General features: G+C 43.5%; 2 protein-coding genes across 3 annotated transcripts; both read right to left on the bottom strand.

The window, feature by feature from the left end:
• Positions 1-45: 45 nt before the first annotated feature.
• Positions 46-21,287, bottom strand: GDPD1 (glycerophosphodiester phosphodiesterase domain containing 1). 2 transcript variants are annotated; one of them, XM_030462539.1, is made up of 11 exons: positions 20,992-21,249; positions 16,757-16,799; positions 11,973-12,108; positions 11,258-11,303; positions 9,273-9,391; positions 8,600-8,689; positions 7,446-7,579; positions 6,749-6,808; positions 5,951-6,002; positions 5,455-5,613; positions 46-123 (listed from the first exon to the last, which is right to left on the bottom strand). In XM_030462539.1, exons 1-10 carry the CDS (start codon positions 21,125-21,127, stop codon positions 5,491-5,493), a joined length of 939 nt encoding a protein of 312 aa, XP_030318399.1. In that variant the 5' UTR covers positions 21,128-21,249; the 3' UTR covers positions 46-123; positions 5,455-5,490. The 2 variants fall into 2 exon arrangements, with proteins under 2 accessions (XP_030318399.1, XP_030318398.1); XM_030462538.1 differs by lacking the exon at positions 46-123 and having other exon boundaries at positions 5,419-5,613; positions 20,992-21,287.
• A 1,127-nt stretch (positions 21,288-22,414) lies between these two features.
• On the bottom strand, positions 22,415-26,861 carry SMG8 (SMG8 nonsense mediated mRNA decay factor). The gene is made up of 4 exons (XM_030462530.1): positions 25,126-26,861; positions 24,295-24,440; positions 23,030-23,905; positions 22,415-22,847 (listed from the first exon to the last, which is right to left on the bottom strand). Exons 1-4 carry the CDS (start codon positions 26,816-26,818, stop codon positions 22,650-22,652), a joined length of 2,913 nt encoding a protein of 970 aa, XP_030318390.1. The 5' UTR covers positions 26,819-26,861; the 3' UTR covers positions 22,415-22,649.
• Positions 26,862-27,170: the final 309 nt, after the last annotated feature.

Genomic DNA, 27,170 nt, shown 5'->3' with positions numbered 1-27,170 from the left:
GCCAGCTCACACCTCAGGTGTTGGACCATCTCACCACTGCTGAATGAAGATCCAGAAAAGGTTATGTGCAGGAAATGGTGAAAAAAAAAAAATGAATCACTGACCTTTAAATCACCAAGAGTTCTGAAAAGAAACCACAAGAGTTGAAACCAGCAGCAAAATAAATTCAGACATCAACAGGATGCTGCACAACAGTGAAATTTCCCCCCCTACCACCCAAATTGAGCTGTGCAGCAGAATTCTGTTTGATAATAATAATAATAATAATAATAATAATAATAATAATAATAATGGCTTGTTATTACATAGAGAACATCAAGATTATTAACATACACACAAAGCTCTGCCTTGTAACAAGCTTTAGGATGGTGGTTAATTGGAATCACAGTGATGCAAGTTCAGCATCACTGTGGAAATCCAAGGGTTTATTATGGGCAGCAGGGCTTCATTAGCAGCATTTCACTCAGTTCAAAATAAAAATAAAAATAAAATAAAATGCCAGTTGGGCCCGAGCTGTTTCCTTATTGCAGATGCAAGGCACATTTTTCCATTTGATTCTGCATTACAGAGTTTGGCTGCAAACTTCAGGAGCACAGCTTAATCAGCAGGGTGGATATATGGGGCCAAGCTTTTGGAAAATGTATTTATTAAAAGGAAAAAAAAAAAAAAAAAAAGGAATTTTGAACCTAACCTCTGTGACATCTGAGCCTTCAGCTGAGCAGCTAAGCATGGTTTTTAATTTCTCCATTTGCAAATCATCTTTTTCAGAGTCTGAGGGGCAGAGTTAGTGCTCCCCTCAGCACCAGGCATCAGTTTCAACCCTAATTGATCAAACAGCACTGATTGGGGCTCACTTTTGCCAATACTGAGAGGGGAAAAAGGAGCAGATTGCTCATCAAGATATCCCCTCAAAATTATTGTGGCATTAGAGCCGAGTGGCACCCAAAATGTGCCAAAAATCTCAATTTCTTAGCATTCCTGAGTTGTATTTGTTGCTGGTGTTACTGGACAAGGCACCTCACCTCATATTGCTTTTCCTTCTTGATTTGTAATCTGGGGATACTTCAAACTGTTTCAGGAAAAAACATTTCCAGCTTCAGAACCAAGGAAGGTGCTTTCATCTCTTCCCTGCACCTGGGCTTTTCCTTGCAGCTTCCCTATTTTAGGTCCAATCCCAAAACATCAGAGGGAAGCTGCAAAACCCTCTCCCCATCCACAGATCATTTGGCTTTGCTGCCCACAGCAACTTTCCTCACCTTCCCACTGGGACCCAGACCACCCAGAAACCCACCCTGCAGCCCCAGAACGGTGGCAGAACTTCGGAACCGCTCCAGGAGCCCTTTGAACCCCGCTCTGCATTGCAGTTTTCCCCATGGGATTTGACTGCTGGGAAGAGCTGAGCCCTCCCTGAGGATCTGCAGGGATGCGGCGGCCTCCTGTGGTCAGGAGGAGGAGGACAGGCAGGATCTGACCCGATTTGGCCAAGTTTTATGGCTTTTTTTTTTTATTTCCTTACACCCTTCCCTCCTGACTTTCAGCAGAACATCTCCCACAGCCCAGGAGAAGGATCCACCCTCCCACTCCTGCAGGAAATTCCAGGGGCAAACCTACATCTCTGGGGTTTCTATCAACCTCATCCATGTAGAGCATCTCCTGAAAATACAGGAAAAGAGCTGCACACCTCAAGCCTTCTTCCTTTGGATAAGCTGTGTTAAAGTTGTCCTGAATATTCTGCTTAAATACCTTGTTCCTGCAGATTTATGAGAGGTTACACAAGCTGAACTGTGAGGACAAATACTTCCCGTGTTAAAAGACACATGGAAAATGCTTCCCAAAGTCCCTGTTCTGGTTTACTGACCATTTAGGATGTGTAGTAAGGAATAAAACACTGCCCAGGGCAATCAGGGAAATGATTGCATCAGCCTGACAAAATCCTTTTTAAAAATGACTAAATACTGCTACATACAAAACCCCATTTCACCTCCTTTCCCTAATATGAAGCCTTAAGGCTTTAAAATGACACTTAAACCCCAGTATTTAATGTCATGTAATGGAAATCCAGTAGGAAAGCTGGAAATCTCTAAGACCAGAGGAAACATTAACCTGCTTAACACCAGGAGACAAAATTGTCATTGCTAAGAAACCAACATCCAGCACAGGAGAGGACAACACAGTACAGGAACTTGCTACAAATGGGGTACCTGTTAATAAGAACATACCCAAAACACAGCTGGTTTGCTGTCCCCAGTTCAGAAGGAGATCCTTGTCACCTGTCAAAGTCTTCCCATACTCCATAATCCACTGATCTTTCCTTAATCATCCACTTTTCCCAATCAGCCATTTTAATAATTCATTTTTCCCAATCTTAAACAAAAGCCAGCAGGTAGAAGATTGATACCACAGTCTCAAAAATGAAACTTTCAGACAAAGAAGTCACAATAAGTACTTGTTTTTCTCTCTTTTAAGAGCAAAGATGTTTTAATATGTCACGTTTCAAGAGCATGAATCTTTCTTTACAAGAAAAAAAAAATAAAATCAGTTCCTACATTCAGGTCCACAAGACTTTCTGCAAATTAAAAGTGCATGGAATACATGCATCATCCTTCATACATGAAATATTTTGCAGTAGGATTAAGAACACAGTAAGTGTTGAACAGCATTTAGAGTTAAAAGTACCTGAAAAGAATCTCTCCTTGGAGAGAGAGAGATTAACAGAACATCCTCATGGACAGCTGTGCAAGTTCTCCACAAATGTTTTGCTGTACAAGTGGCTTAAAAAAAAAAAGAAAAATCACACAGCAAGTTCTGGAATATTCAAAAGTGATTGGATAGAACAAACATTCTACAGTTACCTTAATTCCATATTATGTTGTTACAAACAGTTATCATGGCCTCAAGCCCTGTGCACTGGTGTTCAGATTCATGGCCTCATCCATGCAGCATTATCTGTCTCAGGAGATCAAACTTCAGCTCTTGTGCTGAAGCCCAAATGAGGGACTGGATCATTGCAGCAGCTTTTCCAGCACTGAATCCCTTCCCTCCCTTGGAATTTGACTCATTCAAGTTTCAGATATTAAGCAGCAGACTTATAGGTCATGTATAAACAGCAGAGTCAAAAGCTACATCAGATGAGAGAAGACATTGTGTTGAGCATCTTTGAAGGTAAAAGTTTCCAACACCACTGCTAAAGAGGAAAACAATTAAAATGAAATAAAAAAAAATAAACTTGTCACTTCCATAACCATGTTTTGTCATTCCAGATGGAATAAAGCAAACTAGTTTGTTTGTGCAGTGATCAGGGAACTTGAGAGACACATTAAGTCATCACCCATCCCTTGAGAGATCAAGTCCAGAAGTTTTAAAACTTAGCTTTCCCTAGCCTAAAAAATTAAAAGGTTTTAACATATTTTGTAGTGTTGTCTTAAGAGATGTATATTTGCATCTTAATTTGCATGGTGGAAATTCAATAGTAATAAAATTGAGCTGAAAAAAACCCCACTGCATCAAAACTACCTGGAGCTAGACACTGTCTGCTGCAAACCAAACTAAGACAGAAAGGAGGGAAGGGTTTAATTTACCTGTTGAGCTGCATGTGGAGCCTATTCCATAAATATTCTGTGACCACTAAGAAAGCAGGAAGCACTCTGATTAGGCTGATTATTAGCAGCTATCTGACCATACATAACTGGTCTGAAAGGGAAACAAGAAGCTTAGCAAATAAAAAATAAGTTTATCCTTTCTCCTGTGAACAGCTGGGAAGTTCCATTTTCCTCTCTTCTACTCAACGAGCAACAAGGCTGATTAAATAAAGAGGAAATTGAATCCCCAGCCATCTTAAGCAGGCAGGACACCATTAATTCATTTGCTACCATCACCACATTCACTTAATGGGAAATGCAGTAGCTGCTTTTCCTCCATCCAATGTTCCTCCCTCCATTACAAATGTTCCTCACAACCAAGAGCCCTTCCAAACCTGAACCAGCAAGGGAAAAAAAAAATTAAAGGTTCTTTTAACACTGAGTACAGTGCAGTAAACATACACTTACACCTGGCTACTGTATTTATTCTTCAGATCAATCATTTTTGCATCAAATTCCCTCAAGTAGCAGATCCTAGCACTGAGCAATCATTTGGTTGCAGCAGTATCTCATTACATGACTCAGCTTTATAGATATTACTTTGGATAATTAAGCTACAATTAAATTCCTTCTGGAAACCCCTTCCATTAGCAGCACATCACCAAGACACAGGGGCACTGCAGGCTCAAAGCTGTTTGACACACGTGTAACACCTTTCCACAACAGCACAACAACAGGCAAGCTTCCAGAAACACCTTCCTGCCCAACCCCACCCCACCACACTCAGAGTTTCCTGGATTTTGCCACAGTAAAGTGACTTCCCTGCCCATTAATTACTACTGAATGTGCTTTTGTGGAGAGAAAATACTAAAATTTACACACATCCTAGATTGACACTTGCTGGTTTTATAGGTATGCATATAAACAAGCTTTGGGTCAATAGGGACAGATTGATTTCCTATTGGAACATATTGATATTGACCAAACTGAGTCTTTTTTGGTCCCTCACCCTAAAAACAACTTCCCATTCATCAAGCCAACAGATGTTTGAACTACAAGTGTACAAAAGACTCCTAAGACTTAGCTTCCTTTGTGAAAAGGATATTTCAAAGCAAGTGTAATCTCTAATAAGTGCAATCTTCCTTTTTGGAAAGCTAGATACTGCCATCCTAAGGGAGCCTGACAGCCTGGTCAGACCTGGGCAACTTTGTGCCAAACCCAGAATCTGGCTAAAATGCTGTATTTAGAGCATGAGGAGTAAGCCACAGTATCATCACCAACTCAGAAAGGCATCTAAATACATTTGCAACTAAGCTGAACATTGTTACCAGTAAGAAGAATCCAGTAAATGTGTACTGAGCACACTAGAAAGTGAGTTAATTTTGGTAAAAAAAGTGATTGCCTTTACACTTCACAGGCTAAACTACCTGGCCAGCCACAGATTCTGCTTTCTATTCCTCCTCTGCATTCTTTTGCCCTACAAGTCATCTGAAAACTAAAAGCCACATAAGAAATGCACACACACAGGGCACTTGCAGAAATTCTTTCATTTCTGCCCCCTAGAATATAGGTAGAATAATTGATGTGTCTTGACAGCTGTGTAGGAACACTTGTGACAAGTAAATTAATGCTTATTATCTACAGGTATCCTAGCCAGAAACTTGCTTCCTAGTCATCTCTAGTTGTGAAGTGCACTGTTGCTAAGTGAGCTATTTACAAATGTAAACTATTTCATTAAAAGTTTTAAAATAAATAGACCACCTTTCCATTAGGTGGCAAACTGACAAGATCAGCCAATTACATCTTTCAAACAGAATGATCTGTGTATGCTGCTCAATTATTTTTTTTTTTTAAATGAAGAAAATCCTTGGCTCACAATCTATTCTGCAAGAATTTCCTTGGGTTTCTTCTTTTAGGCTGGATAATTGTGTAAAAACTCCTTGAGCTTTGTTGGATAGTCTGTCATCACTCCAGTTGCTCCCAGATCAAATGCCCTCTTGTATTCTTGTTCTTCATTCAGTACCCAGATATAGACCTATGAGATGGGAGAGAAAGGCAAATTACTAAAGGAAATACTGAAATTAAACAAAAAGTGACTTTTGACTCAATTTGTTTCATGCAAGAGAGACATATGGGGAGGGGAAAAAATAATCTTGCAGGCATTTAATTTAAGAGTCTTCTTCCAAGTGGACAATTCTTCCTTTGCAGTTACAGAACTGCAAGTATAACAGCATCAGCTACTGCTCAGGGAGCAAAAAGCAACACAACACAACATTTTGGGGAGAAAATGAGCCCACTGTAAGGCTGTAACTGGCTGGTTCAAACTCTCAGTAGGTTAAAAGGACATTTCCTTTAACTTTGCCACACTGTACCTGAATGCCCCGAGCTGTGAGGTGGTCAAAAAGTGCTTTCCGCATGAGTAATCTGCAGAAAGGAGAAAAATATCATTTAAAAACTTGAAAGATATATGAAATTTTTCCACGTCTGTTGATGTTCTGTAATAAATTTTTCATAAGAGCATTTAGACTCAAGGTTTTCCACGTGGAAGTGGTGAGAAAGCTACTTCTGGAAAACTTGGAGTTACAATTATGTCGACTTTTCTGAAGATCAAACCCAGCAGGTTCCTCCTTCACTGGGTAGGGACCAGATGTGAAAACTCTACTGGTCACTCAAGAAATCAAACTAAGAGGTGTCAGGCACAGGAGGAAGAGCCAGAAGACACTGCAATCCCACTCAACCTCTGAAAGCATATGATTAAGCTTCCCCTGAAGCACAAATGTTCTTAAAATGCCAAGTGTTCCACGTGAGCCAGACAATATCTCCTCTGACAGCACCATGAAACAGTCACAATCCCATGAAATGGGAAAGCCACATTCTGAATCTCCTCACATGCTAATTAACTGCACTCCTTTCATGACAGGATCTAAACAGACTGAGCTGGAATAATGCCCACTGCTTCTGCACCTCAGTGTATGAAAAATAAAAGCCTTATGAGAACATCTACACAAGGTTTGGGTATGATTTATGCTGCACTGACAAAGAAGTTGGAAGAAACTGAAAAAGATTACTACCCAGCAAGCAGCTATAGCAATAGCTACTTTGTTGCTCCAGCCAACTGTTAATATCGAGGCAAAATATAAATAAAAAATTTAATAAGATTAAAATCTTACGTGTCAGCTAGCCAGATAATAAATTTCTGGCTCCTTGTCATCTTCTGTGGTTCTTTCAGCCTGTTGAGGGGGGAAAAAAAAATAAATTACCAGGGCACAGATTAAAATTTGATTTGAGATGTTCCTGCAAAAGGAACATGAAGAATTAATCTTGCATTTTCTCAAATTGGAGCAGTGATTTCACTGAGGCAGTGGCTTATAATTGGATCACACAAGAGAAATGTGCTGCTTGTCAGAGAAACAGCAGAGATGGGCACTGAGCAGCATTTTGCTTGAAGTGTGAGGAACAAAAGCAAGAAAGACCTCCTATATCTACCCTGCTACTGACCTGCCTCTTGGCTTTATTCAGACCAATTTGCTCTCAAGAACCAGGGAGAAGAATGGAAGAATTGGTTATTTGCAGAGCCCTGCCACAAGGTGCTATCCAGATGGCATCAGCAGAAGCTGCATTGAAAAGGTACTGACAGGAGATGCTGCAAATGGGCAACACTGATGTAGAAGGGCACCCCAACACCTCAGAGCTGGCTGGAGACAGGTTAAATGCAAAGGAGTAGAAGATTTGCTTCTCTTTCTCTTAAGAATCAAAACAGCATCCTCAGAGTGAGGACTCTCACTAAACCAATGCTCAAGCTGTCACTATCATTCACTTCTTTCACCATCATCTCAGTGCAGCACTGACTGCTGGACTCCAACTCACTTGAGGATGATGGAAGGCATGGGAATCTCCAAGAACTCTTCCTTGAAAGGAATGAATGGCAGCAGCCCTGTGTAGAACAGGCCAAGAAGCAGGAGGACACGTTGGGCACAGAAGATGATGGGGATGTCAGCATTCTGCAGGAACAGAGAAAGAAAGATTCTGGATTATCTTGGCAGGTTGGTGAGTCTGTTGCAATTAAATTAGCTCATCATTGCACGTGGGAAGTTTAGCACTTGCACCTAAAGGTTAGGCTGCCAACTGTTTATGATTTGCCTGCCACCAAATTTAAATTATTCTTCCTGGGAGCTTGTAATCCAAGCAAAAGATTGACACAGTTTGAAGGGGCATTGGGACCTGAAAAGGTAGAGTTTCACTGGTTGCTGTACTGCTTTTGTTACCTGCCTTCATTATCTTTCCAGACTGCATGACACTAGGCAGCATTTTGTCTTGGACTGTATTCCTGCAAAGAACAAGCTGAGCTTTAGCAGGGGTCTTGTTGCAGTTTGGCATCACAGCAGCTCACTTCACAACAGGTTGCTAAAAATGCTGATCTATGAACCAAAATATTAGGGCATTAATCCTATAAAAATAAACTGCTGTTTGCTCTGTTATCCTGCACATATAAATCAGAACCATATTTATACCCTCAGCTAGATAAACTTCATTCAGGTGCATAACTCCCTCAGACTGAGCACAATTTAGAATTCATCAGCACAAAAAAAGGACTTAAACAGTTTTGTACCAATATAACTGTGAGTCAACCTGTGGCCACATCCATTCTTTTCATCAAAAAACCCCACAGAGTAAGCAATCCTTAGAAAAACTGCTTTTCTACCAGATGAATGATGTGCAAAACAGGCTCTGGGAGTTTCTGGCATAAAATCCTAACACCTTGTAGTTTTAGAGAACTTGAATACAACATAATTAAGCTTAATTCCTCAGGTATCTTATTGCAGAGCATATGGGTGTGAACTGTGCTTGACTTAGAGTAACAGTGTAGTAAGCAGAATACCATCTAAGTGCCAAATTTCTCATCACATCAGAAACTCTGCCATAGCTGGGCAGCCCTTGACTGACAGGGTGCTTTTCTGTACCTCTTGTCACTGCACAGCAACAAGCAGGCAAGAACAAAGCTCAGCTGGACCCATTCTTACCTCCTTCAGACACTTTGATACCACCTCGTAGTTGACGTTCCCCCAGACTGTCAGGTGCTCCCTTTTGTACTGACTCACCAGCTCAGAAACCTGCAAGGGGAAAAAGCAGAGCCCCACCATGAATCCCCTGAAAATGATGTGCAGAATTATTGACCTAAAAGCTCTACTTTTTACTTTTCAGCCACAGAAGTTGTTACAGAGAGTTCTATCTATGCTCTCTCTTAGGACAACTCTGCTGCTTTGACTAGAAACAGATGCTCAGCTCAACAGATAAAAAGGCCACTGTAGCTACAAAAAAACACAGAAAATTTAAGGAAAATAAATGGCAAAATAGCATCTTTCCCTCTCTGCAGTGGACATTTCTCCTTACACACTGACACCATGTGTTCATGATGCTTTGGCAGGCAACAGTAAGATGACCATCCCACATGAATCACAAACCAAAGGTGTTCAGCAGAACAGCAACAATTCCACATCAAGATTAAGTGTCAGTAAAGTGGTTTTTTATTTAATATCTTGCACACTGTCACTTCTCTGCCTCCTCACACAAGGAGCAAGATCTAACATGGGAAGATTTTTGTGTCACAGACAACAACTCCAAGAAACTTTCCTTTTGGAATTTCAACATCATTACATGACTTTCAGCCTCAGTTCAGCAGCAGCTCTCAGGTACCTTTTTGATCAACAGATTGTTGTTCACTTTGATGTCAATGTTGACAGGAGTCTCTGGGAATGCCTCAAACACCTCTTTCAGGAGTGGAATACGGTTGTCCTTCCCCTCACAGTGACATTCTTGGGAAAGAAGAAAGTTGTCAGTGCTGTGACCATTTTTAATAGACTCCAGAGAAAAGCTGAGATGTCAGAACACTTGTCTTAAACATTTGCAAAGTTCCTAGAATTAAACTAAATTAAAATTAAAAACGAATTTAAATTAATTTTCAATTAAACTGAAAAAAAACCCCAAACCAAACCAAAACCCCCTGTCACTTGTATAATTGTAATTAATTAGGACATGTTCACAAGCATAATGACAATGCCCTGAGAATATTGCACACTTAGGTTTGAATAACATTTGATTTAGTCATTATTTAGCAACAGCAGGAGAGCAGACATTGTTAAAGTCCTGAAACAAAAACCAGAGGCTTATTTACCATATACCAAAAGCAATGAGATTAATATCAAGACCAAATGAGAAAAACCTTTTCTTCTAGGGAAATTTACTAAGGAATTAAGGGAAGGCCCTCATCATCTCATTGTGTTGGACATAAACAAAAGACACACGTGTGAAAAAACTCATTATGGATCTCATATGGGTGCATTTTAAGTATTTTGCAATTTTGAACAGAAATTTTAACACAAAATTTGCTTGTTGGGCAATTTAAGATCAGAAAGGCCACAGAAATAGTCACAAAGCCCCTCAAGCAAGAAAACACAAGTGAAGAGAGGGGAAGCTTTCTCAAGAAAGCCAATGGCATCCTGGCCTGTATCCGGAACAGCATTGCCAGCAGGTCCAAGGAAGTGATTCTGCCCCTGTACTCAGCCCTTGTGAGGCCACACCTTGAGTACTGTGTCCAGTTCTGGGCCCCCCAGTTCAGGAAGGATATCGAGGTTCTGGAGCAGGTCCAAAGGAGGGCAACCAGGCTGGTGAAGGGACTCGAGCATAGACCCTACGAGGAGAGGCTGAGAGAACTGGGGTTGTTCAGCCTAAAGAAGAGGCGGCTCAGGGGAGACCTTATCGCTCTCTACAACTACCTGAAAGGAGGGTGTAGCCAGGGGGGGGTTGGGCTCTTTTACCAAACTACTTTCAACAAGACAAGAGGGCATGGACTTAAGTTGTGCCAGGGGAAGTTTAGGTTAGATATTAGAAAGAATTTCTTTATGGAGAGGGTGATCAGGCATTGGAATGGGCTGCCCAGGGAAGTAGTGGATTCTCCGTCCCTGGAGATATTTAAAAACAGACTGGATGTGGCACTCAGTGCCATGGTCTAGCAACCGCAACGGTGGTTCAAGGGTTGGACTCGATGATCTCTGAGGTCCCTTCCAACCCAGCCAATTCTATGATTCTATGATTCTATGAATTTTAGCCCATGTTCTGTATTCAAAGTATAGTCCCAAGTATCAAGAGTTTTCACAATAAACAAGGTTTTTTTTCTAGGTTTTCCCTTCTTGCTGCAATATTGGTATTGAACTTCAAGTCATACATTCAGTACCTAATACTCTTTCCATTCCTCCTTCTGAAAATGTCTGTATTGTTTGACACACCTGAAGCCCAGAGTGCACCAGCACGATGGCATTTGGGCTGTAAAGAAATTATCTTCTGCTTTCTCTACATTTTTTGTACCAACAGATTTTCAGTCAGTGCCCTCTGAAGATCTCTCAAGGGAACTGGAAAGCAGTTCCAAGAAGCAGACAAGGAAACCAATTTACATGGAAAAAGATATCTTGCCTCTAAGTCACTGCCAACTGGTCTGAAAAAGATGTATTTTGGTTTCTAAAGCTAGAATTGTGCTTTCCTTTTAAAATTTGTCTTATCAAGATACTGATAAAAGGAAATCCACTTTCCTACTCTCTTTGGCAAAATAAGAAATTACCACACTGCAGCAATGGAAAATTGCTTGCTGGCACTGGAAATTGAAACATCAAAAGACAAAACCTTACCTTTCTGAAATGTGACATCCAACTTGCAGAGATATGGTGGAAGTTCCTTAAAAATAAAAGGAAGTGGAACACTAATTCAAATGCAGGAATACAATAATGACCTTTATCATAAGACAAAAAAAATTATAATTCCTAAGTCATGTAAGTTAAAGACAAAGCCAGTATTGTGGGGTTTTTTAAAATCTTCCTGCCCAGAAAAGTGATTTAGAAGCACCATGTTCATTCTTACTTGAACTATTTGGGATTCTTAGACTTGTAATAGCTGGAACTGAGAGAGGCAAAACCTTTCCCAATGCCTATCTGATAATGCTGAGAATTCTACTTAGATATCAGATGGAAAAACAGGATTTTAAAACTGTCAGTGCAGGAGGGAATTCATCATTTGGTTTTCCCACTAAAAATCTGGTCACAGGAGCAGGATCTTGGTGACTGAGCTTCCTTTGTCACCAGTATGGCAGAAAACAGGCTCACCCCCAGAAAGCAACTCAGCCAGCCTGATCACCCTCTGGGAAGGTGCTCGTGGTTCTCCCTTGGCTACACAGGGATAATAATCTGGTTTTTTTTTTTTTTAGGAAGACAAGACAAATCCCCTCCTTGGATTTTTGGATACATGCACACAAACCTCCCTTCCCCCCCAGCCACTCTACACGTGCATTTTTAAAGACCTTCTAGCACTTATGATTTTTTTCTTTTTTTTTTTTTTTATTCAACTTACAGAGTATTTGAGGTCAGATATGTTGACATCAACTCCTGTTGATCTCTTCAGGTTCTCATCATGGGACACAACCACTTGCTCATCCTTGGTCAGGTGGCAATCTAACTCCAACATGTCTGTTCCTAAATTAACTGCACTGGAAGGGAAGAAGTCTGCCTTGAACCACACATTTATTTCACACAGGTCCCAAACCTCACACATTTATGTCATGGAATTCAACCACTCCAAAACTCAGGTACTTTGGGTGCTTTCTGATGCAATGAATCCTTGCAGCCTTGCTGCAGAGCCCAGCAAAAACTCTGTAGCAGTGGGACAGCTGATGCAGATCAGGATCAGGAATCAAGATCAGGATTCAAGGATCAGGAATCAAGAGATGGGATTTGAACTGGGAAGCTTTTGGCTCCATCTTCCACAGAAATCCAGGAGCACATCTGTGGATTGCAGCCTGGCACCTCAGCCTTGAGAAACTGCTCAGGGATTGTTTCAGGATTTGGAGGGTGCAGTTTATTAGCATCAGCAATAAGCTCACTGTAAGATGTAAGAGAAATCAGTCCTGTGGTTGCATAAACAACAACAGGTGTCAGGGAACTGAGAGCCTTTTATTTTATTTTTTTTTTTACTTGATTTAAATTTATCAGGAAATTAGCAATGGAGTTTTTTAGGGTTTTGCCTTTTCTTTTTTGCTAGCCAAACTGAATTTCTAAAACATTATTTTAATGAGAAAAAAATGGAAATTTTAAATAAAAAGCCCACTTAAACTCTGCTTTGAAAAATCCTAGTCCAATCCTAAATCCACTCTATATAAGCTTGGCTTAGTAAAGAAAGCAGAATGTAGTAATACTGATGAAAAGTAAGTACAGCAAACCTCACACCAGAACAGAAAACCCAAGCTTTACTCCAACAAGAAGTTAGCTGTTTATTTCATTAGAAAAAAAGACACTCAGAAGGTATCATCCCAGCAGACAGCTAAAAGCCTCTGGGCCTGATGTCTGTTTCTCCAAACCCCACTTCTTTCCATCTACCTACAAACAAATCCATGGCATCTCTGGGTACAGTCTGTACTGGACCCAAAGCTCTGCTACTTCAGTAACAGCCTTTTCCTTAAGGAAAGGGTTTTATTGGCTGCAGAAATACAAATGTGCCATAAACAAACAGCAAATCAGAAAAAAAATTGTGAATATACTCCCAGAAGTGGTTAACACCATTTCTGGTCCAGCTGGGATAATGATCAAGGAGGGGGTTGTCAAATTAAACCCAATTTGTTAACTGTTTTCCAGTGCCACTAATTAAGAATTAGGAGAGAACAAAATCCTATTACACATGGAAGAGACACAGCCTGTTCTGTGTAATTCTTCCTCCTGAGGAAAAGCAGCTCCAAATATGCTGCAGGAGATTTGCCAGATTTGGAGATGTTCCCATCTAGTACCTGAATTATCATTTAACTAGCAAAAGTTACTAGAAATATTGCTGCTTAAAACATTCAGGACTGATGCAGCAAGGGAAAAGGAGAACAACAACTTGCCTTGTTAACAAACTTGAGAATTTGCCAGGCTCTTAATAGCAGCTTTCTGCCAAATGAGCTTTCTTAAAGTGCTGTGTTATTTCAGCTGGAAAGGGGTTGGTTCTGCAGCTCTGCAACATCACAACTACACTGCTCCAGAGAGGACTTCAGATACACATCCAAGTGCTCCAAGTTGGAAAGCAGATTCACATTTGCAAATCAGGATGACAGAGCTCTCTGCTTGTGTTTAACTCCAACTGTTTTCAAGTAAAAGGACAAGTCAGCAAATCCATGACAAGTCCTACACTGGAAATTAAAATCCATTAGGTGAGGCCTAAAGTAGCACAAAAAGCCTTTAAATACTAAGGTGACCAAGCACTTTTGTTGTTAAACCATGTAAGTCCATAAAAAAAAAAGAAAACACAATGATAAAAATAACTGGAGAGTTTACTCAGCAGCTTCCTATCAAGGCAAAAGCACATGGCTGTAATAATTAAACTTGCAATTAAATTCTTACACCCTTTGGGCCAGATTGTCAAATACTTGAAGACACTGCAAGTGTCTGTATTAGCTTAATTTCAATGATTTTAAAATCTAAAACCACCACAGCAGCATTTAAATTTAATTTAATTTAAATTTAAATAGAATGTAATGTGACTAGAGGCCAAAAAAATCTACTAGGTATTTTACCATGCAAACAAAAAAAATACTGTCTTTGGTACACAAAGCTTCTAACTGCTTCCCAGAATATTTGTAATTTAAGTTAATAAAGAACTTGAAGTTACCAAAAAGGCTTTCACCCCCTACACTTTGTGTATATTACTAGAATATTTTCCTCCTCCTCTTATTATAATATTAAATACTCTCCAATCCTTATTAAAATGTAAATAGCAGAAATAAAACTGTTTTCATAGAATCATAGAATTGGCTGGGTTGGAAGGGACCTCAGAGATCATCAAGTCCAACCCTTGATCCACTCCTGCTGCAGTTCCCAGCCCATGGCACTCAGTGCCACATCCAGGCTCTTTGGAAATATCTCCAGACACGGAGAATCCACTACTTCCCTGGGCAGCCCATTCCAATGCCTGATCACCCTCTCCAGAAAGAAATTCTTTCTCATCTCCAACCTAAACCTCCCCTGGCACAACTTGAGACCCTGCCCTCTTGTCTTGCTGAGAGTTGCCTGGGAAAAGAGCCCAACCCCCCCCTGGCTCCAACCTCCTTTCAGGGAGTTGGAGAGAGTGATGAGGTCTCCCCTGAGCCTCCTCTTCTCCAGCCTCAACACCCCCAGCTCCCTCAGCCCTTCCTCACAGGAATTCTGCTGGATCCCTTCACAGCCTCCTTGCTCTTCTCTGGACCTGCTCCAGCACCTCAATCTCCTTCCTGAGCTGAGGGGCCCAGAACTGGACACAGGACTCAAGCTGTGGCCTCACCAGGGCTGAGTACAGGGGCAGAATCCCTTCCCTGGACCTGCTGGCCACGCTGCTCCTGATACAGGCCAGGTTTTCTTGTCAATACCAAGCAGCAGACCAACTCTCTTCTGGATCCAGCACCATCAGTGCCTAAATCCTCCTGCTTGTCCAAACCTGCAGGCACACCCCATTTGGCTGCATGCAAAATCTGATGGACTATAAATTGATTGGTTCATCCCAGCCCTCTGAGCCAACCCAGCTGATTATTCAGGAGGCAGATCACCAGTTTTCCCCCCCCAATTCCTTTTGCTAACTTCCCAGGGGAGATGGGAATCAGCAGAGATGGGAAGGACAAAGCCTTTACCCCTGCAGAGAGGAATCCAGAAGACTTTCTGCTGCCTAACACAAAGTGCTCTGACTCTGCTTCCTGCAGAAGACTTTAAGATTCAGCCAAGATAATGAAAAAGAAGTCACTGAACTTGGCTACTGGGAGTAGTGATGAGTTCAAAAAGTGAAGCTCAGTGCAGTTGTTACACTACAGTCATAAAACAAAGAAAATGGTCAGGAGAGAGCCAGACAACTGTCTGTACTATCACAAAACATTGACTCCTAGCACAGCCCTTACTCTCAGGACTACAGCTTGCTGCTGGGAGTGAAAGAAAAATAGGTTATGGAGTAACTTTCTTTGTAGGAGCCCTGTATTTATAAAATCAGTGTGATACTAAATGGAAATTAGGAAAATGGCTGGAAAAAAAAAAAAACAGTTTGCAGAAAGTGTTGTAGCAGACTTGAAAAAAAAAAAGCAGAACAGCAGGGAAAAAAAAAATAATCACAAAACCACGCTAAGCTTCCATGGAGATGGAAAATACTGCAGTGCTTTCAATAGCAGTTTGGTTGGGAAAGCTGGCACTCCTCAGCCTGCAAGGAAGTGTGCAACTGATGAGGCTACTTAGAACAAAGCAAATTTAAAAGAAAAAAACCCAAAAACACAAAAACTACACAAAAAAAGAAAAAAAATTCAACCAACCAACCCCTAAACAGGAGCCTGAGTGCTGGCTTCTTTGTCACTGCTCATTGGCAGCTGGAGTTTTGGATATGCTTCTTTTCAAGCCCCCCTTAAGAACCTTGTTAGAATTCACTACTTAAATGCTGGAGGCTTAAAAAGGCTTCCCAGGACCAGCTCCATTTTAAACCCTAGATAAGAGGCTTCCACACATTATGAGAAAGTAGTATGTGTATGAAGGGGAATAAAAAGCCTAACACAAACCTTTGTATAGCATTACAGCTATAAAAATAGTTAACATTAAGGTTTCAGTCACAATAATTTTGGAGGACAACTTATTAATCTTCTACAAAAAGAAGGGAAATTAATACCATAAACCTGTAGAATATCTGAGAGAATTGCTAAAGCCATAAGAGCAGTCAACAGATTCAGACTTCCTGGTACACTGATTAGCATGTTGGTACAGGCTATGATGTGAAATACCTTGAGTAATATCAATGTCTCTAGATACTTACAGATAGTTATATTATTCACCAAAAATAACTTTATATTGGTAACTAATGGCAGTAAGCACCACTGAGCATGGAAGCAGAACTGTTTCTTGGTTTTTTAGGAAATATCAGGGCCTAGGAGTTTTATTTCCAATTGCCAGTCTGATTTCTTTGTTTGTTTGTGGCATCTCAATTCCTCCCTGCTGAAATTGGAGCAGTGTTCAGCAATGCACAGAAGTCACCCAAAAGAGAGATGAATTCCAACAAAAGGACTCTGTACCCCAAACAAGTGATGGAAGAAGTGCTGTCTCTCAATTGCTTCACTCAGTAATGAGAACACAGCTAATTCAGGGATTATTGGTTCCATTTGTACTCACTGGTGAAAGGCTGCCATCGTGTTCTCCAGGTTCTCTCCAGCACCTACAAAAATAAACAAAAACATTTACAAAATGCTTTTCCTCCTCTCAATCCCAGTGGAAATAAAATTTTAAAATGGCTTTTAAATGTATAGAAATATTTGGAGGAGTACAAAGCTAGGGGCAGAAATCCCTGTTGCCACTGGCCTGCTGGGGAGACTGAAGTGACAGAACTTTGTCAAAGTAACAACAAAACAAAAAAAAAAAGGAGAAAAAACTGTTATCTTGGATTTGTATAACACTTTGAATATACAAAATTAAGGGTTTATTTTACCACAGCTTGGCTGCCCTGTTTTTCCTTAAAGGCATTGTATTTGCCCATGACAATAAGGTCCACAGGCACAACAAATACAATGCTCTGAATAAGACTTTTTGCATAAGAAGAAAGGGGAGAAAAGGAAAATAAAAGGGCCCAAGACTCTGGAAAGCTGATATTCCCTCAGTGCATAACCCAGTTGATGCTCAGAGGTGACACTCTTTTTTTTCAGTGCCAGGACAGCTCCTGAAGCAGCACAACTGTTAACTGTTAACTGTTAACAAAGGTTGATGCTGCTGGCTAAGAGAGGTTTGGTACACAAGGAATGGAACTGAGTTCAGAAATGAGAGAACAAGCAATTTAGATTTATCAGGCAGGGACAAACTCTGCAACTCTTAAGCCATCTTTCTCCACACACAAATCTTTGAATACCAGACAGGCTAGGGACTGGGAAGGGTTGTGCCTTCTCTCTCTCCCCTCCCAGAAAATAGCCCATGTTGCACACTTAAAACCAAAACTTCAGGAAGATGCAGGCACTGATGAGGATATCTATGCAAATTTTAACTGCTGTTTGACAGTGATGAGTGACAGAGTCTGTAAACAACAATTATAAAGGCTTCAATTAAGTCCTTGCCTATTAACAAGGCCTTACCAATACCAGCAATTTGAAGTTGCTTTTATCAGGTTATCAGCTGCCATTGGTGAGTTTACAAAACAAAGACTTGACTGACTTGGAAGCATCATGAGAAAAACTGCATGGTTTAAGGTAAAAAAGTACAGTAAGGCCCCAGCAGTTTCTGTCATTAGACAATCACCAAGATTTTCTGGTATTTGATTGAAGAACTAGGAACAGGCTGAGTGGCCAAGGGAGAGAAGATACCTTGAGAACCTCATTGTCCACTTCCAATGATTTTCTAACAGATGGGGAAAAACCTTCAAAGGACCTGGATGGTCAGTTATAAGTTAACTGCAATAAAACTGAGGCTTTAGATAACTTACAGCTGTGACAATACAGCCCATACACCTTGAACAGTGAGAGAGAAGAAATTTATCTCCAATTTGCCAATGGAGCAACAGTATCCTACCAGTCCTGGGCAGAAATTTCCAAAAATAAAACTTTTAAGTGACTGATGTAACAAGTCACATGTTAGGGAAGTAAGCAGGGCAAGTCAAACCAGCTGGTAACAAAATGCCTGGCTTGTAGCACTTTGGGGGAAATGAGGAAAAAAGATCAGCTGAAACAGAAACCCTAGATCAGGGCTTCACAAACCCCACGTGGAACAGGGAACTACAACAAGCAAGTTATTTGAGGGACTAAATATCTTTTACCCCTTAAAAATGAAAGGCTGGGCTGACTCAAAGGCTTCTATACCCTTTGAAAGAGCCAAACAAGAGAGTTAATGTCAAGCACTGGAGGAGATGACCTTTATAAGTTCTATTGCTTTGGGGTTTTCCCCCCTGTGGAAGCAAGGAAGTGCATTAGGAAGAATGTTGTCAGCAGGACAGGGAGGTGGTTGTTCCCCTTTACTCAGCACTTGTGAAACCACCTCTGGAGTGTTGTGCCCAGTTCTGGGCCCCACAGAACACAACAGACCTGCTGGAAGGAGTCCAGAGGAGGGCTGTAAAAATCAAGGTATGAAAGATTATTGCTCAGAAGGATCTTGTAGGAACACCTAGTTGGGAGAAAGTCTCCTCAAGGGTGCCCAGGGAGATGACAAGAGGCAATGAGAACAAAGTGAAATACAGAAAATTCCATTTATAAGCATAAACCCAGAGTGGAACCTCTTTGAATGTCTTCAAACCCTAACTGGACAAGAACTGGAACAACCTGCTCTAGTTGGCTCTGCTCTGGTCAGGAGGTGATCTCCATAGGTCACTTCCAACCTTAACTATTCTGTGATTCTGTAAAAATCATCACACTACCCTGTCTCAAAGACTCAGCAATCCAGTCCAGACAGCTGGCATTGGCAGAAGGCTCTAAAAAAAATAATTATTGATCTCAGAAATGACCAATTTTAAAATCATGCGAAGTGAAGAAACAATTCAGGGATGCTTCCCTTGACAAGCTATAAACTAAGACCAGAATATTATTGCATGAAGAAGTGAAATCTAAACCCATTTAAAAAAAAACCTCACATGCAAGGCTTCACCTCAGAAAGGAAAAGGCAAACAAGGTGTTACCTTAATCCCTGAAATTAACAGGAGTAATGCAACAGGAAACTTGGCACAGAGTCTGAAGCTACAACGTGACTAAAGCCTAAGGAGACACTGACTCCCACAGGAATTTAAGTTACAATGTAAATACTACAGAGAGTAAAGAGCAAGTGATCTTCAGTCTGTTAGAACCAGATAAGCAAAAAGCTGCTGAGATGTTAAGGACAGCACTCCTGCAATAGGTGGATTTCAGAGTATACATACAGACAAGGAAGAGACTGTGGACTTTGTGTCTCTGACTTCCCAGTGAATAATCCTCCCAGTGAGTAAGGGCTTTCCTGTTGTTCCAATGGTGCTTACTGGCCAAAACACTTCCAGCCTAGGCTCCAGGGTATGTATCTTTATACTAAAGTTATTGTAAAGAAGTGAGAACAAAAGAAGATTAAGGAGATCATACCAAGCTGCAAAAGTCACCCACAAGTTCTTAATAGCTTGCAAACTATCAAACAGGTAACAATCAAATAGAGAACCTTTGTTTGTTGGATGAGAATACCTAACTACCAGGGAAGGGCTAATACATACTTTCCAAACCAAAAGATGCATTTTATGCTATAATTAAAACCTTAGCTATGAAGAGACTTGACCTGTTGTATAAACTGAATGCAAGAAATGCAAATAATAAAATCTATAAAGAGATTAGCTCCAGTTTTTGTGTTTTAATAATTCAAGACAGCAACAGTAGTTGAGGTCCATTGGCAGAGCTGTGATCAAACACTGCATACACTGTCACTATATATGATACTGAAAACTGTTTAGATCCAGCATCTGACAAAATTCCCACAGAATTTCAGGAAAAATATTTACTAGACTGACAAAATATTGTCATGAATTGAATAAAGCAGCACTGAAAAGTCCAGAAAAACTTCACAGAGAAGGAAATTAAAATTGGCTGGGTTTTTTTTTTCCTTCCAATGCTGTGGAAGAGGGAGAAGAAACTTTAAAAACACCTTCTTGCTGTTTTAGAGAGAGAAGCATCCAGCCTAGCCACAAGGCCCTGGCACAAGGTGTATGGAGGGGACAAGACTCCCAAAATGGGATGGGGTTCACCATGGCACTGATCCATGAACTTCTCCAGCAGGCAGGGGAGCAAGGAGAGGCAGAGCTTCTGCCAACAGCAAGCAGAGCAAAGAGGCAGGGAAACGCAGGAAGATTCATCTTTGGTACCTCACAGCCAGCTGCCTTTCCTGCCGGGAAAAATCCCCTAACACCGCATCATCGGGAAGGAGGAAAAAAAAAAAAAGCAACAGATAACGTCGGAGAGGGAAACCATGGAGTAAAAACCAAGCTGATTTCGGGCTGACGCGTTTACGAGTTCGGAGATTAATTCAGCTTTGAAATCAAGCGCTGGTCAGCAGGTGGCACCTAAAATTAGGCTGCGGGAGAAAGGTTGAAAGGGAACCCGCTGCGAGCCACGGGCACCGCGCTGCAGCCCCTCCAGACCCTCCCGCCCGCTCCCGCACCGGGGGAAGGAGCGTCCTGCGGGAGCGGGGAGGCATCGCCCCCCGAGGCCGGGGAAGCCCTCAGAGCCGGGCAGGGCTGAAACCGGGGCCGGGGAAGCCCTCAGAGCCGGGCAGGGCTGAAACCGGAGCCAGGGAAGCCCTCAGAGCCCAGAGCTGCAGCCCTGAGGGAGCGGCGGGCGGGCGGGCGCAGCCTTCACCCTCCTGAGGGGAAGGGCGGGAAGCGGCGCGGGCAGTGAGTCCCCCCCGCACCCTCCGCACTCACTCACCGCCGCGGTGGGAGATGTGGCGGCAGCGGAAGCGCTGCCGCTTGGGCCGGTGAAGGAGCCCCGGACACTTGAGGAGAAGCGCCGAGGTGAGGACGTATCCGCCGAGAGTAGAGAGCAAGTACAACGTCGCCGACATCCCTGCGCTTCACACCGCCTTCTCCCGCTTCCCCACCCGGTTTCGCCCGCCTCGTCTCGTCTCGTCCCACCCCACCCCTCACGGCCCGGCCCGACCCCGGTGCCGGTTCCCAAGCGCTGCGGGAGCCGCTGCCACTGCAGCCGCGCAGCCGCACCGCCTCCGAGCCGGGGAGGAGGCGCCAGTGCGCAGGCGCGGGGACCCCCGCCCTTCCCGCCCAGCGCTCTCCCCTCAGAGGGGCTCCGGCCCTCGGTCCCACGCTCACACCTCCACCTACCCCTCCCGGCTCTCACCTTTTTGCTTTTTAAGTCGTTAATAAACGCTGCCAGCCATTTCCGAGTCTTACATGCTTTAATGTCGTTTTGCCCGCTGCCCAGAGCACGTTCGTATTGCAGAGGGACAACCGCTCTCCCTGGGAGCTTTTTGTTTTATTGATCTCCTTCAGGAATTGCTAAGTGCTCAGTAAATCTCAATATGTTAAGGTGTGCAGATGGAGATACCTTCATCTTCACAGGCAGAGGGAGGTGCTGCCCACACCCAGCTGATCAGAGATGCTGCGTGTCAAGCTGCAACCAGGGCTCAACGCGGGTCATGCAATTATAACACTAAAAAGTTGGCAAATTCAATATGCATGCTAATGAGAAACAAATATGCAAGGAATTAAAGTAGGTCTCAGCATACAGCCACCATCATGAATACATCTTGCCTCAACAGAAAGTCACAAGCTGATTTACTGTCACTGATCATGTAGTACACCTTCTGGACAGTGTAATTATCCAAACTCCTTCGCTTTGAGCTTTAAACTGGGCCAAAGCCATCCTTTTAGCTACCAAAAGGCTAATCACTATAAGACAATTAACCTGCAGTTGCTTACAATTAACAAGCTCATACAGCTCTGTATTTTCCACAAATTCATCAGCAGGTTTAGTTTCCAAAGAGACCTGTCATTCCATAATACAAAATGCAGTCAGTCTTCTAACAGAATCTTACCTGTGAGCACAAAGTAAAATATTTCAACACAATAAAGGTAACCACAGTTTCTCTCCATGGTGTTACTGCAAATCAGAATTGCAAACTATTTCTCACATCACCATATTAAAAGCATCAACTGTTTGCATAGAAATACCTTGTTTAGAAAACCAGAAGAGTTTCTGCCCATCATTGCCTTAATATGACAAAGGAGACTCTTGATTCCAGGCAGTGATAATTAAGTATTCCTAAACTTGAACATAAAATGATATGGTGGGAAAAAGCACTAACATCAAACCATCTGGTAATACAGGCTCAGTATTCTGGGATAACCAGCTTTTATTTTTTACATATGAAAATTTAATAAACGGGAAGTTTACATGTCTCCTGGATTCCTTCATCTGCTTTGAGATCAGACCTTATTTCCAATCTGTGTTCTAGTGAAATACATTTGGATTCACCAGATCAGCAACAGCTGTTGGGCATGAACCAACAAAATCCATTATTTGGACCGAAGACAGCATTTTAAACTAAAATCAATTTACCAGAGTAATTCTTATTGTGTGATTGCTTTCAGGATTCCTCGGAGAACTTTGTAACTCATTAAATGTTGGCTCTCCTTGGGAGGAAAGCAAGGTCCACGTTCTGTCACATATGCATAAGGAAACCTAAGCACCCACAACCCATCAGATGGAAGGGTTATTTCCTGCTTCTCAGGGTAAAATACAGGACAAGGCGGGGGCCCTGGTTGAACCTGAAAACAAAAGGAAATATAAGTAGATAATCACCCATCGTTAATAATAAAAAAATAACAAAAAACATTTCTTCTGGCATCCCTCTGACACTCTTTTCCTGTGACCCTTGTGCTCCTGCCATTAATGTTGTAACAACCAACCCTGTCCCTGCAGTTATCAGATTCCCTCTTCCCTTTCTTACCTGAGGTGTTAACATGATCTGCAGTGGAGCATCAGGAACCACCACAAAGAGCCTCATGAACTGAGCATAATGTGGTTTGAGTCCTCGTCCCTGAGTCGACGAGAGGATGTACAGGGGCATGTCAGAATTGAGGGCTTTGATGGCAGATTCCTTTGGCCCCCCTCCCATCACTTTCATGACTTTATCAGGTCCTGAACACATGAACCTCCTACCACGTGCATCTTCATATTCAAATCCCACAAAAGCTCGAGCTATGTCATCTCTCCTCCTTCCTCTTCCCATGACAACTGCATTTCTTTTTCCAGGAACAGCCTTGTTAGGTGCAGGCCAGGAATTTGTATCCAAATCTCCCTCATCTTCAGTTCTCGTCCTGATGACAATGTCCCAAGGCATTAAATAGTTGGTACCTGGGATAAAGCCTTGTTGATCTAAGCCTGTGTGGAAATTATAAGCTTTAGCAGGTCCCAGCTTGACCAGTGACCAACTGGAGAATTTAGGCAAAAGCCCTTTGGGACAATTAGAATGGAGCATCCCAGGGAGGTACTCGACAGTGGATGCCTGGCGATCTACCAGGCTTGGCCTTTTCTCACTTTTGGAGTCTCCACTCTGCCCATGACTTTCTGCATTGTCCCCTCCACCTTGGGTGTCAGGTGGGTAAGTGCCCAAGCTGCCTGTTGACTGACCCAGGCTGAGGGCTAAGCTCAGGCCTGTGCTTTCCCCCTGAGTCTGAGGTTCTTTTTCTTTAAGTTTCTCAATCTCCCCTTCTGGAGGGGCAGGAGACGACTCATCCCGAGCAGGTGCTGGGTCAGGTGTGCTTGGTTGAAATACAGGAAAGTTGATGTGCTCCAGTTTCCCACAGCATTTTTCTTCCAGCATCTATGAGGAAAAAAAATGTGGTTAACCTCCAATCTTCTGTCTTGGAAATGAAAGAGTTCAGAGTCACAGCATTCAGAAGCTACGATTAAGATTCAAGAGGTTTGTGCCACATGATAACCAAAGCAGCAATGGGAATACAGCCCACAGGGAAAATGGATTTAAAATTCACATGAACCAACACACCTGAAGTATAAATAGATGTTCCTGTGTGCCTGCTCTGGTCAGCCCATCATGACAACAATTTCTGCTCCCAGAAACAGCTCCCCCAAGCAACATTTACAAGTTGGTAAGGTCAGGAGAAAACTCACTTGCAGTCACTTCAGAACACAGGCTTCGCTGATGAAGTAAAAGCACCACTTGAAGCAAAAGCAGAGAGACTTAATAGTTACCTGGTAGAAGTCATAATTAGCTGCTTTGATATCAAAGGGATCATCCCGAGGAGCTTGTTTCCTTCCACAGTTACAGGCACCAGTGGAACGAGCCCGGCTGTTGTGGTACAGAACTGGAGGATTCCTGTCTGCTTCTGGCTTTTCCCCTGAAAGCAAAATCAGTAATCAGACAAACCCCAGATCAATTGCTCACCATTTCTAAGGAGTCTTTCATTCCCATCACTCACTGCTTCCTCCTTGCTATACACAGATTCAAAATTATTTGCTAGCAACACTGGTTTGTCAAGAAGCTCCCTCCCTTCCCTGTTTTAATTCAAAAGTTCCAGTGCAGGTTACACCACTAAACTAAATCTTTGTTTTCACAGCCTCTTCCTAAAAGGCATAACTAGTTCTGCCTGCAAGAAATGCATCTCAGACAGTTGCTATTCATTGTGACAACAATCAAACTATTTAAAAAAGGGGCAGGAGGGGCACTTAGTCCTCCTAGAGAACTTTTGTTCTCTTAGACACCTCTTGTTAAAAAGACCCCAGCTTAATGTCTCTAATTAGCAAGGTAGAATCAAAGTTACCACTAAAATCAAAGTCACCACTAAAATCAAAGTCACTACTAAAATCAAAGTCACTACTAACAGTGCTCTCACTCTTAAGTGTTAATCAAGGTAAAGAAAACCTGCACAACAGCTACACTACAGCTGTTGATGCCACTGTACAAAGTCAGTGCTTCCATCTTCCATAAGCAGGCAAGAGTTGGTGTTTTCAGGCCAAGATGAGACCTTTTAAAGCAGATACAAAATTAAACCATGAAACCAAATTACCAGTGAGGCTCTTTACCTGGTTTGGGGAGCAGATGAAATTTATGCACACAGTGCTGGTCAGTTAAACTCCGCTCTTCGCAGAGCTGATGCCCATTGCTCCAGAACTTGTAACAGTCCTCGTTCAGCTGCATGGCATACTTGTGGAAGGCTGGGCCACGGGCATGCTGACTGTACACACGTAAGGCCTGTGCCAGCTGGTTCTTATGGACTGTCATGGTGTAATTGTGGGGCAGGTTGGACTGATAGGCGCTGTGGGCCATGGGGAGAGCTTTCTGGCAACGGTTTTCTGAGAATTTGGTGTCTATGTCTAGATATCCTTCCAAGACTTTGATGCTACTCATGATTTTTGAACTCAGTTCCCCAGTGGGAGAGTTTGGGTCATCATCTTTGGCTTCGATAGTCACCTCATACAGTTTTAAAGCTGTAGCAACCCACTTCTGGTAGGTAGGAAGCTCAAAGTGAGAGGGCTGGGGGTTTCTCCCCACACTGTCATCGAAGCCTTTCTTGCTGAGCACCAGTTCCACGTGCTGCCACAAGAACTCTTTGAGGGTACAATCCACAAGCTGCCCAGAGGAGCTGGAGCTGCTGCTGCTGCTCTCTGCATTGAAGGACAGCTGCTGCCTGCCATGCCTCATCATCTGATACCTCCTGGGTCCCGAGAGGGTGGGAGCCAGCAGCGACTCGGGCTCTCGCATGGTGCAGTTGCTCCTGAGTTGCTCAAGAAGCATGGCCACTGGATCATCCCCATCCCCACCAGCCACAATGTACACAAAAGCCTGGTTAGCAGGCACAGTGAAGAGGCAGTTGATGCTCTGGTTGGTTAGCACCCTGCTCTTGCGGAAGATGCGGTAGATCTGATCCTCCAGGGCGTGCTGCAACCTCCTCTTGGGAGAGTGCTTCTTCGGGGGTGGCTTTTCCAGGTGACTGCAGGGATCCTGGCCCCTAGCTGGGAGGGGATCCACCTTCAGGGCTCCGTTGAGCTGGAAGAGGAAGAGAAGGCGTGGAGGGCATGGCCTGCAGTTGAGCTTCCACTCCTTGCCCACCGGGCAGTCTTTAATGGCAGCCTTCAGGGAGGGCAGAACCTTCTGCCGCAGCCCATCCAGCGCCCTGAAGACGCGGTCGTAGGTGATGTCGAAAGAGCAGGTGGGATGCACCAGCAGCAAGATGTGGCAGACGGAGAAGAGGTAAAGGAGGCTCAGGCAGTGCAGCTTCTCCTGGTGCTTCCAGAACTCGTGGGCTTCAGCGTGAGGCAGGGGGGCCGGACCGCCGGAGGGGTGGCCGGGTCCGCTCTCCCTGTTCTCGGCCGCTTCCAGGTCCCGGCAGGCTCGGAGCAACTGCGGGGTGTCACAGATGGAGGTGAGCACCAGGTACAGCACCCGGTTCTCCTGGCTGTAGTAGGCCTGCAACCGGTTGTAGTCCTTGGTCGCTAGGTCGACCTCCTCCCCCGGAGAGCCGTCTACCATCTCGGGGTCCTCCTCCGGGAAGAGGGGGAAGACCTGCCGGTCGCAGACGGTGCTCACCAGGGCCTCCTTCTCCGAGCACAGCTGCAGCGCCGTCTTCCCGAAGATGCCCACCACGCACACCTCCTCATCGCCCACCGCCCCGCCGCCCGCCTCGGAGGCGGCTGTAGCGGCCACCAGCAGCTCCCGCAAGCTGACGGGTCCCACCGCCGCCCCCATAGCCCCGGGCATCCCGACCGGTTGCGGCATGGCTGTAATCCCGCTTCCCGATCCGCCCGGAAGCGGCGGAGCCCGAGCCCGGGCCGGGGCATGCGCGGCCCCGGGAGGCGGAGTGAGGAGTGCGGGGCGGGGCGGGCACCGGGGAGGCTGCTTGGGTCACAGCCAGAAACGGGGGAACAGGGAGAGCCCCGGGGAACGGGTGCGAGTGTAGGAGCGGAGGGTGGGACGTGGGACAGCAGAGCATCCCCCGTGGAGTTCCCGGGGATCGCCCGGTGCCACCAGACCTCGCATCCCACCCGCATCTCCCCGCAAAGCTGCTTCGGCAGCTCCCGCACAGAACCCCACTGTGTCTGAACTTGACTTTTACTTCACTTTTGGTTAA

Source organism: Calypte anna, chromosome 19, assembly GCF_003957555.1.
Source record: "Calypte anna isolate BGI_N300 chromosome 19, bCalAnn1_v1.p, whole genome shotgun sequence".
Taxonomy (NCBI): domain Eukaryota; kingdom Metazoa; phylum Chordata; class Aves; order Apodiformes; family Trochilidae; genus Calypte; species Calypte anna.
This window is presented reverse-complemented; position numbering and strand designations above follow the sequence as displayed.